This window comes from Anomalospiza imberbis, chromosome 4 (assembly GCF_031753505.1).
Source record: "Anomalospiza imberbis isolate Cuckoo-Finch-1a 21T00152 chromosome 4, ASM3175350v1, whole genome shotgun sequence".
Taxonomy (NCBI): domain Eukaryota; kingdom Metazoa; phylum Chordata; class Aves; order Passeriformes; family Viduidae; genus Anomalospiza; species Anomalospiza imberbis.
Genome location: NC_089684.1, coordinates 22502099 through 22514346, shown reverse-complemented (window position 1 = coordinate 22514346; position 12248 = coordinate 22502099). Strand labels below are relative to the sequence as shown.

At 40.8% G+C, this 12248-nt stretch overlaps 1 protein-coding gene across 4 annotated transcripts in view; it reads right to left on the bottom strand.

The window, feature by feature from the left end:
* Nucleotides 1-3998: 3998 nt before the first annotated feature.
* The window catches only part of MANBA (mannosidase beta), a 46344-nt gene continuing 38094 nt past the window's right edge, over nt 3999-12248 (bottom strand). For 3 of the 4 annotated variants that reach the window (XM_068187483.1, XM_068187485.1, XM_068187482.1), the window contains 3 exons: nt 8598-8740; nt 6618-6875; nt 3999-4429 (listed from right to left, as the gene is read on the bottom strand). In XM_068187483.1, coding sequence (XP_068043584.1) covers nt 4205-4429; nt 6618-6875; nt 8598-8740 — 626 coding nt within the window. In that variant the 3' untranslated portion in view covers nt 3999-4204. The remainder of the gene's footprint in view (nt 4430-6617; nt 6876-8597; nt 8741-12248) is intronic. The other variant, XM_068187484.1, reaches the window with a different exon arrangement.

Sequence of the window (12248 nt, the reverse complement as noted above, 5' to 3'; positions counted from 1 at the left end):
TCCAAAGAATTTCCAGCACAGCTCAGGGGGCTGGCAGAGATTTTTACTGAGGTTTCTACAATCCTGCAGGTCACCAGGGGATCCTGGCTGTTATGCACACCTTTTAGCTTTAGCTCTGACCAGCTCTGCTTTTAAACCAGCAGAAGACACCTGGATCTAAATTTACTTAAAGCCCTTCAAGACCAGATGTTGTTGCATAATAGCTGTAGATCAGGTTAGTGATCGTACACAGGAGGTCCCCTAGGCCCTGTGTAGGGAAGTGTATTAAATGACAGTCTGGCAGCTTCTCAGTTTCAGTGTATTTAATAAAAAGGCTTTAATCTTTTTAGGTTTTTCCCCTTTGTTTAGAGATAGAAAAATACTATGGAGTGTGTCTGTCTACACCTGGCTTATAGAGAGAAACCTCCAAACTTAATCTGCATGTGCAGTGGAATAGAGCTCGCTCTGTTATTCTGCTACTCTGCTGCAGTAATAAACATCAGAAACTTGTGGAAAGCACCAAAAGTTTTGACAACGGATCTCTTCAGTTGTTCTCCACATTTGATATAAAATGAATGATTCAGAAAGTTAAACTGCCCTTGATTTCAGATTGGCTGCTACAGCTGTACATTTCCTGGCATCATCTTGGCATGTATGTACAAACTTGGAAATCACTGGTAGTGGGAAGCTCTAGGCAGCATTCTGAGATTCTGTGGACTGCAGGAAGGATAAGGATCTCACCTACATGTAGTGGTGCATGAACTGTCTTTTCTCCCTTGCCTGGAAAGTAAAATGTTTTTTTCACACATTTAAGAAAAAAGAGCCACTCTCCTTGCTTCCCCCAAGTGAAGTGACAGGAATGGTTGTACCCATTTGCTAGCTCAGTGTGCAGTGGTCAATGCTCACCCACCATCCACGGCTTCTGGCGTTTCTGGATGATCATGTCTGGATGAAATAAAGCAGTTCTAGAGTAATGGCCAATGGCACAGTCCAAACTTTTGCTGGCTTCAAGAGACTCCTCCTACAGCAAAAGACAACAAAAGTTAATTACCAAGGAGTTGATTTTCTCCTTTCAGCATTATGAAGCAGACTGATGTCCCACTTAGAGCCCGGCTGGAGTATGTTTTTCCAAGGCTGCAGAGGATTCCCGTGGGCTCATTTTAACCTAGAGTGCCTATAGGATTTTTCAGCCATCCAGTCACCCTCGCCATATACACAATGCAGAAGAGCACTAGCTCAGGTACTTACAGGTTGTTACTGACTGACTCTACTTATAGAGATGGCCTTTTTTCATTTAAATTTTGGTTTTCTACCCAAATTGAATTAATTTGGGGCTTTTGTTTTGTTACCTTGTAACATCTGACTGGCAAGCAAGGTTATGTAAACACAACTCTTTGATTGAAAACTGTCCTAAAAATTTCAAACCACGAGTTCCTGGTACCTAAGTAGGTAAGAAAAAAACAGTGATTCTGACAATAAAAAGGCTGTCTTGTAAGCTTAAACCCCAGCTCTCCTGTACTGAAAATAAACTCATTGGCCCATTTCTCTGCTCCTGACACTTGTTCAAGTCACTGAAACAGTCTCTGCTACACATCTCCAAAACCAAAAGGGAACTAACAGAAGTAAAAGTACTGAAGAAAGATGTGTCTCTAAGGCAGAAAATCTGTCCAGACCACAAGGTATGTAAACAGGAGGTAACAAGAAAGACTAATAGAGAACTATGAACACTTACTTAGAATGCAATTTTTAGATACATTTGCATGCTTCTTTCCTGGAGAAGATGCAGAACTTGAAAAAACTTCCAAGGACATCCTTCAGTAAACTGGAGCAAAATAAGTCTTCCTTGTGTGTCAGAAAGTACAAACAGGTGCCCTCCAAAGCTCAAAATGGCCTCTGCAAGCCCAGACTGTGTTCACAGCTAAATCCCAGCCAGAGATGGTTTTAGGACAACAGATTAGCCAACACCATACAGTGTTCTTCCCAAAACTGTTCAGCACTCTGGCTGCTGCTTTTGCCATCAGTGGAGAACAGCCCAGAGGGGCCCAGGAGCAAACAAAGGCCATCAGCACAAGAGAATTCACTGGCCCTTAACAAGACATTGTAAGGCAGCAATGAGAGAATACTGACGGGGCCAGTCCCCTCTACTGCTGCCACCAATAATGTATTGACACGGAGGACAAGCACCACACCTGCCAAATGTTCTCCTAAGGCTCCTGCTGCCAAACCCCCATCAGACAGAACTGGCAACATAGGTGCTGCTGCAGCTGTAACAAAACTCAGCGGGCAAGATGGATGTGTGGATAGGAGTGCAGGGTGCCAGTGCTGCCTTCCTATCTCTGCCCCGATCTGAGACAAAGGCAGAACAATGTAACCAATACAGCACAGGAGCTACTGCTAAAGTACCAATGGTTAACCAAAGCTCACCTTACAGCCACTGCTGCATGGTGAGAGAACAGCTTCTATAAACATACACCTACTACAACACCAGGAAACCAAAAGAACGTATTCGTGATATTAAAACAATAATGGCAGTCAACCTTCCCCTTTAAATTCTGTTTTGAGTTCAAGTATTTGGCTTAAGCAATTGCTAATCTTTCATAATGGCACCTAGTGTTGAATTAAAGATTTTCAGTGAGAAAGAAGAGACCTACTCCTTAGAGAGCTCCTGACCTTCAAAAACAGCAATAATTTTAAAAATTGCCCAAACTTTGCTCTGTCAATCTGGTCATTGCAGAAAGCAACAGGGGAAAAATAATAGAATGCTGTTATGTATAACTGCTGGTAGACTTAATTTGTATAGCCACTTCATAGCTTATTAATCAGGTACCACATCATTTCTTTCAAGATTTTGCCTAAAAATTGTGACAGGCTAGATGAGGTCACAGTTATCCAAATTAATGAATGGGTTTGCTTCTAGCAATCCAAAAGTTTTTCTACATATCTCAGACTTCACTTACATGCTGAGATGAACAAGTATCACTGACCTCCAGATACGTCTCTTGATTGTCTCTAAACAAGTGATTCCTCCAATGTTTTATTTATTTACACTATTAAGTGCCATTTTGAAATTCTATCTAGATGTTGCTGGAAGAGACATTTCTCCATCAATGTAAAAGAAAGACATAACAGACTTGCCCTTTTCCTAATACACTGCAGCAGTTCTCCACATTTTTTTTCTTACCTTATATTGACTTTACTGCTGCTTTGATTCCACCTTGATTCCAGGACACCAAAAAAACCAGAAGGATTTTTCTGGTATTGTTAGCCCATGATGCCTCTCGGAATAGCTTTTTAATTTCCTTTGTCAATGTCTGCATTTGTTAGGATTTACTCATGACTGTCATTTTCCCTATCTATTTTACAAAATCCATGAACATTGGCACATATTTTGATTGTTTTCATGTCTTCTTTTAATTAGGACTTGTTCTGAACCAGATGCGACTGCAGTTAGTTGTTTTGGTGACCCAATAAAGCATTTGTAAGAAACTCTAATTAATCATTTCCCTTTCATCTCTAAGATATTCCTCTTGCTCAGGAGTATGTCAGTTTTGGTTAACACCAAGGCATCAACATGCTCACTACAACTGTGATCACAACTCAAATTGAGTCTGAGTTCTCCAGTGGAACACACAGCTGCTCCCCCCACACGTGCTCCAGACCCCCCACACCACCAGCAAGTAATGCCCACTTGCTGCTTTTACTACGGCAATGGACATCAGGGACAGAGCTCGTTCAAGCTCCACCTACTGTGATGCTGATTCTGCTTTGCAAGGAAATTAATATTTGCCTGGGTGGACAGAGGATCCTTGTGGAACCCCAGCAAGATCCCAGCTGTATTTCAAACCACAGCTGACAGACAAGCCAAATGTTTAGCAACCTGTCTATGGAGTGGCTTGGTGGACTACTGAAGGTAGTCCCAGATTCACTCCCTGTCCTTCTCCCTTGCTCCCAGCATACCTTGGTGTTATCCTAAAATGAATTTCCATTTACTGCATAGTGAAACTAGAAAAAAATATGGATGTGCTTTCAATGTACCACATATATTATATGTAAGCTTTGCTGTTGTTATCTTTACATGGAATCAGCAGTTAAAATTCACATGACAGGAAGAGACAGTGTGTTCTTCAGCCAGCTCAAAGTGCATGTCACTTCAGCCTCAGTCAAGTTCTTCTTATTTTTTTTCTCCTCCTGTTTCCCTCTTTATCTAGAAGGAAATGAAGTATTCTCAGACGATGTCCAGTAGAGAGGTCAAGATTAGTGAACTTTCTAGCTCTTCAACACTGGTAGGTTCCCAAGGGTAAAACACAACCATTTTCTTCTTTTCAGTCATGAGGAAACCATTATCACTAAATCTGCCTTTTATACTCCCTACATCCAGAGTAACAAAAGGAGCAATTGCAGTGGTCTGAAGAACAAATATATAAATGTCATCTTGTTGGGATACAGAGGCCTGAAAGAGAAACAAAAAATATGTATTATTTTAAAAAATACATGTTAAAGAAGACCCCAGTTATACTTAAACTGGGAAAGACCTGCATGTCAGTAAAACAGGCTGAACAACCACATTTGATCAGAAATCATATTCTTCATATGTAAGAATCATGCAAAAACTGCAAATATTACTAGAGCCTTCCTACAGAATAATAGATTGTGGAAAAATGCCAAGAAGTATTATCATTTTGCCATCTTCTTATGAGAATAATTGAATAAATGGTAATCTGAATTCTACATAGCAGTGATATCCCATACTGACTGCAGTGAAAGTAATTTGTCCTTTCACCAACACTTCACTCAATTTATCAATTCACATCTACTAAAAGAGCTTGCCCTTTCAATTATATACATAATAGAAATACACAGAAGCAAAAGATGGTAACAATCCTAATAAGACAGAAAGACATTTCATCTTAATGGATCATGGCAGCGAAGCCCTTATACTTCATTTAGTTATATATTTAAAAAATAGTTGTAAAATATAAGGTCAAGGTATAATGTTTTGTATTAAGTTCTGTCAGTACTTAAATCTCAGAGAGACTTTAAATCCCATCCAGAATGCATTTTTGTGCAGCACTCTCCATTCACCATAATGGAAGATTATGCTACATAACTTTCAAATACCAGTTAACCATCTATAAAAAGAGGACAATTTACAGTCAGTGCAGGCATCATGATCCGGTTACAAGAAAAGCAACACTATTCATTTTTGAGAAAAAGCACACATCCTCTACACATTATGTTTCCTGAAGAAATACTAATGCTTTTGATGCTTTTTAAAAGCAATGCTACGAATGGTAGCTCTTGGATTAGCAATATATTTGAAAGTCTAGTTAATTTATTAGTAACTAAGTACAGATGTACAAGCCTCTCCCAACACAGTCATTTTTTTAATCACAGCTGCATTTCTTAAAAAATGACCACTTTGCATTTGTCCTTGCTAGCTATCCTTATTAGTTAAAATTGCAAAGACAACACCGTTATAAGATAAAGGAATGAAATTTTCCAAAAATGCTCCAGTTGCAGAGCTTTTCTTATTGATGATATCATTCATAAACCAAAACAAAAAACCTCCCCACAGCATGACTCAGACTCCAGATTATACCACCAGATGAAAAAAAAATTAAAACAGCCTGATTTCTTTTCTTTGTATACTCAGGAGGCAGGCTCTGCTGCTGTGATAGAGATAAGAAGAGAAAATCTGGCCCATTTTCTTTTTGTAAAGCAATTATACTGGTCCAGATTCAAAGAGATTAGACCTCTACTCCCCCCTTGTTCAGTTTAGTGCTAAAGAGCAAGGATGCAGTTTGAAAGCCAAATGTGAGAACACAAAGGTCCCCCATGCTGCCCATTTGATGATTAGGAATTTTCCAATAAGATGTACATGCTAAGAAGTGAGGTTTAACAAAATGTGTGCACACACACACACAGGGCATGCAAGCTCTCTATATAAACAGCAAGCTTGCTAGAAGCAGAAGAAATCTAGGAAAAAGCAGCAAATTGACTAAATGACAGTGTTATTTAACACTGATGGATTTTTTGCCTGTTTAGAAGACCGACATGCCAGCTATTAAGAAATAATCACTATTATGGCAAATCAGAACCCTTACTGGTTCTGGAGGGCAGGGATTTGAAGAAGGAGGAAAGAAGCATGCAATACTGTGTGTTAGCAATGTTACACTGATCTGAGAGCATGAGCACTTCCAGAGGAAATACTGCTGATGAAAATGCACTCCACACTCAACTGAACTAGGATCACCTCATCCTGACATACAGTGCTGTCTGCAAGCCAGAACACTTGTCATGATGCTATTTGCAGTCTAGGGACAAAAAGAAAGAAAGGAGCAATGCTGCAAGGTGGAGGACAATCTAAATAAATGAAAGGGAGACTTCATTCTTTAAAACAAAACAAAGCCCAGACAAAAAACCGTGAACAAATAAACAAACCCCAGCAGTCTTGTTTGGATAGACATCTAGTGACACCAGAAAAAAAATCTGACTTTGAACACAACCTGGAAACCAGAATAGCAATAACTAAGGAGAAAGAACATTCAGTGCAATCAGACACTGCATAGCCGGCAAACAACCCAAAACAGTAGGATTAGTAAAACCAAATACAGTAATTTAGCATGATTGATGCTTACACTAAGCTGGGTCTTCTCTAATCCCACAACATCCTTGAGTGATGAAAGGAAGTAATGGTTCGTAGGACTCCGGAGCCCATCTTCTCCCACGAGACAGAAAGTAATAACACAGCTTTTCCTGGTACAATTTCTGCATCTTTCCAGAAGGTCACTGATGGACTCCTTGTAGATGGGGACAGCACTCTGTGCTTTAACAGTCACACCTTCTTTGGCAAGTGTGCATATGGGCTCCAAAGAGCTCCAGGCGTGCACAGCGACCTATCAAGCACATTGAGAGAGCACAAAGCTTAGAAGAAAGGCTACATCTGTGAAAACAATGCAGCATCCTAGATTTCAGACTGCTCAACAGATGTTCTCTGACAGCACCAGCTGATTTCCACCTAGCAAGAAACTACACAATAGATATAGCATAAAAATTAGATCGTTCTAAAAACTTAACAAGAGGTCCATTTCAAACAGTCTGGAGCTGCTCTTGACCTGCAAGACTTTTCTGTCTTCTCCAGGCTCCTTGAGAGGAAGAGATTGCCAATTCCTACCAAGGGCGTGCTGGGAAATGGAATTATTGAGTGACTAATTTGTTGACTCTTTTTCCTCCTCTCCTGGATTAAAAAAAAAACTCAGAAGATTTTCTTGAGATTGCTCAGCGATATCTGATGTAATCCAACTGGGTATGCTAGAGTTTCTGCTTAATCACTCTTAAACAGAAGCAACCTCCATCATCTTAAAAGGAATTATGAAGGTTATATAAATACATCAAAATAAATTCCCAGACATCATCCCTGCATTATAAACACACCCTTTTTAAAGGGCATAATTTGGAAATTAAGCATTTAATGAGAATTACAACATTCTGTTTCATAAATTTTCAGTTATTTTTTGCCTTAACAGGGGTGTTGCAGTCAGAAATAGATCTTAACTCCTTTCAAGAGTTAAGTTCCAAATCTTCTTGAAGTGCAATATACAGTTTTCATCAGAACTATCCTACTGCCAACACTTCTCTGCTGCTATCAGAAAATGTGAATTTATGTCTGTTAGAATAACTCAGACCAGAAATGAACAATTTCATTAAGTGCAGTCCTGCTCCAAGAACTGACCATCCAGAAATCACAACCATTTTCTGTGCCATATATTACTCCATACAAGTAACCTTATAAATCTGAACATTCATGGAAGCCCACCAGACAGAGCCATGATCTGGGAGCTGACATACTCATACTACTAGTGAGTTATTCCAGGTCTTGAGGTTTGTTTTTCCATCCTTCACACTGCTTTCACATGGGAAACACTATGTCAGGAGATATATCTCATAGTGGAAAATGGTCCTTCAATTCATCTGGGGTCTGGTTGCCATATGATTAATAGCAACAAAATGTAACAAGCTCAAGAGGAAGACTGCTGTCTACAAGAAAACACAGCAGTCCAAATACTGACTTAAAAATCCTATCTGTTTCTATAGCATTATCAGAAAACATTCAAGGCATCAATTGCAAAATGGTGATGTGCATAGGTGACCTTCCAATTAAAGATATGCTGTTCATATTTCAGAAGATAATCCAGTCCTTTTTCCCAAAGCCATATAGTTTGAGTCCTGGTAAGCAATGGTACAATCCTTTCTTCCCCCCTGCTTAATCAGGTTGTCTAGTTCTAACACCCAGGGAAGAGTTTTGTTAAGTAGTGAGGTACCATTTTTCATACTTTGTTCTATTTAACCATCAATCCCTTTAAGATTTCAACAGAATAGTTCATTTCAGCCTTATACCGACAGGCTATAAACAAAGCAATTCCTTTTTCTGTGAAGAACTACACACTACTTTAATAAAGGATAGTGTTGCCCCTAAGATTAAACACTAGAGTTGCATCTCACAGTGATTCAGAAGCTTCAGTGCCTTACTGAAGCTTCTCTGTACAAAGATGTGCTCATTTCAGCTTCTTACATATTTGTAGGAGGCACACAAGAGTGGTGAGGTAGGTGTCACTTACCCTCAAAGTCAGCTTGTGCTCCTCATGAAGATCTGAGACACCATAAATGTGCAACATCCCTTTATCTTCATAGGCCACAGGCAGCAGTGGTGCAAAGAAGTTCTGGGCAAAATAATGGAGCAGTTTCCACTTACCACCATACTCTAAAAATGGTTAAAAAGAAGAAAGACTTCTGAAAAGAAACTGAATCCAAGATTGCCTTGTCACACACTCCCTGTATGTGCTTTCTGGTCCTGCTATTTCAATGCAACATCCCCCTCCACCTTTTTTCACCTTATCAAGTGCAAAGAAAGATTGAAGGTACTTTTGCTTCCTACCAGGCAAGGCTCTGCCCTGGAAAAGATCTGATCCCCTTTCAAGCTTTGAGCTTTCCTTAAAGTTCACATTTTTCCATGTCTCTGTCCTGTCACTGCTACACTGTCATTCAGTAAAAGGAAGCCTTGAACACAAGTGACAAGGCTGACACAGCATACCACACATAAACCAAGCAGCTGGAGCATCTGTGCTGTTGAGAATCCAGACAAACACACTGGCATTGCCACAGACTGTCACTACTATAAAAAGAGACAAGGTACTTATACAAAGTGCTCTCTTCCCCCTTTTTCAGTCCTCCGTTCAGTTCTTCCTTAGAGGACATCAGTAACAATAAAGACAAAAATAAGTTCCCAAACCAAAGACAACTGTGAGCTTGGCAAAACAAATTTGCCAAGATCTAGAGACAACACCTCCTCCATGGGAGTTAGTATTCATGACAGAATGCTAACATGACAGTTCACACTCCTTCTTTAATGGAAAGCTGTACCTCATTACTGCAAATACTTTGAAAGTCTGCCATTAAATTGGAAAAGCCATCAAGCTCTGCATCCTCTCCAAAAAAAACAATTTTGCTTTCTTGCTTTGCAACACTGCCACGTAATCATTTTGAAAGAGAAGCAGCATCCATATCTTCCTCTATTAACATTCCATTTACCACCTGCTATCTGCATTTTTAGTTTGTCCTTGCTCAACCATTATCCAGTCACTGAAATGGCACTAAAAAGAAGAAGAAAGTCAGCTGCACCATCTTACAAGGAAAGAAAAGTTAGATACTAGTTTTATTCTTGTCTCTGGCTCTTTATACAACAAGTTTAAAACTGATGTATGCTTTATTATGTATGAAGAATATTTTCAGCGAGATGTTTTTGTTGTTACTCTCTTAGTAATTACTCTTAGTTTTGGTTCTTGTATAAAGTTCTTAGAACTTTCAAACATCTCATAATTAAAGACTTATCCAGAGTCATCTTTAAAGGGTTGTTGTGGCTTTCCCAGGGGGACTTGAACCTGCTTTGTCTGCACTCCACATAGACATTGTGAAGAATAAGTGCATTAGCACCTTACACATCACCTTGTTTTCAGCAAGTTAACAACCAGCTAACTTGGAAAACAACAAGAGAAGCTCATATCTGCCTGGAAAACCCACACAAGATTGAACCGTACAATGAGATCAGTCTGTTGCCAGCAAAAACACCACTGGCATTCAAGTTAATTGCACTGAAGCAAACCAAAGAGATAAGGCTGGAGGAAAACTTCAGGAGAGGCAGCTGCATTTCTTCAAAACAGACAGTCGATAAACTGATGAACATACTCAGTATATTGGTGCTTCTCAGTGCAGAACTGTAGAACCATTTATTATGGAAAAGATCTCTAGGATCAAATTCAGCTGTTCACCTGCCAAGTGCACCATTAAACCATGTCCCTAAATTCTCATGCCATATCTGTACATCTTGTAACTACCTCTAGGGATGGTGATTCCACCACTTCCCTGGGTAGCCTGCTCCAATGTTTGACAACACCTTCAGTGAAGAATTTTTTCCTAAGATCCAATTTAAACCTACACTGGCATAACTTGATGCCATTTCCTCTTATCCTGTCACTTGTTAATGGAGAAAAGGGGCCGACCCCTACCTTGCTATGACCTCCATTCAGGCAGTTGAAGAGATCGATATGGGGTGTGTGGGAGTGTGTGTGTTTGTGTGTCCCAGCCTCCTGTCCTCCAGGTTGAACACCCCCAGCTCCCTCAGCTGCTTTCCACAAGCCTTGTGCTCCAGACCCTTCCCCTGCTCCACTGCCCTTCTCTGGACATGCTCCAGCACCTCAATGTCCTTGCAGTGAGCGGCTCAGAACTGAACACAGAATTTGAGGTGCAGCCACAACAGTGCCGAGTACAGGGAGACAAATCCCTTCCCTACTCTTTCTGGCCACCAACACAAGCCAGGATGCTCTTGGCCTTCCTGGCCACCTGAGCACACACTGGCTCATGTTCAGCTACTGTAACCAAAACCCCCAGGTCCTTTTCCACTGGGCAGCTTCCCAGCCACTCTGCCCCTGGAGTGCTGCCTGGAGTTGTTATGACCCAAGTGCAGGACTCAGCACTTGGCCTTGTTGAACCTCATTTAACTGGCCTCAGCCCATCAATCCAGCCTGTCCAGAGCCTTCCTGCCACTCCCACCCAACTCAGTGTTGATTGCAAACTGGCTGAGGGTGCATTTGGACCCCTTGTTCAGATCCTTGAGAAAGTCATTAAGCAGAGCTGGTCCCAGTACTGAGCCCTGAGAAATCCCAGTAGCAACCTGCAGTCAGCTGGATGTGAATCCATTCACCACCACATTCAGCCTGGCCCTCCAGTTCGTTTTCATGGTGAACAGTGCACCCATCCACATAATGAGCAGCCAGTTTCTCCAGGAGATTGTTGTGGGAAATGGCATTAAGGTTTCACTAAAGTCCAGGCAGACAACAACCACAGCCCTTCCTCACCCACTAACTGCATCCCCTTGTCATAGAAAGAGATCAGGTTGGTCAAGCAGGACTTGACTTTCAAAAACCTGTGCTGGCTGGGTCTGATCCCCTGGTGATATGAACAAAGGCATGCCCTGGCATTCCAAGGACACTTCCTGACAGAAAACATTAGTGGTTTAAAGAACAAATCTACCAAAAATAGGGGGTGCTAACAAATTACTCTTCAGTCATTAAACTGGAGAAGATGGGAGATTCGGACTGGGGATGGATTATCTGAAACAGAGCAAACATAGGGGCAGTATCTGATCCAACAAACAAAAGCTATGGGCCTTGTATGAGAACTGGGCAGGGAGAGTCTGGAAGGGGTTGAAATCTCTAAAGCCCTCAGGACTGCTACAGGACTTCCTGGAATTTCAATTGTCAATTAATTAAATTGACAATGCAATAGATGTTGCTAATTGCAGAATCCAGGCAGAGCCCACCACAAGCTCAGACAAGTTACCCAGCATGGTCTCAAGTTTCAGTGCCTGTTGACTTGAATTTTTTTCCTGAGCTTAATTCACATAATGAAAGTCTAGGCTTCAGGTATCTTATATAAGGAAATGAATAATGCAATTGATGTAGAGCATTTTCTGCTACTTAGTGTAATATAAAACCATGTTTCTTTTTGAATGGGTCCTTCTCTCAGTCTCTGCTGTGTCTTGATTTCCAACTGGATTACACAGCCACACTGCAGATGGAAAGAGAGGAGGTTTGCTACCTAGGCAGCAGAGATCCTCAAAAAACCTTTACAGCGAAGACATCACACTCAGAGTGAACATGGCATTAAACTTCCACAGGAAAACCCAAGCAAACAAAAACCCCAGCCAACAAACA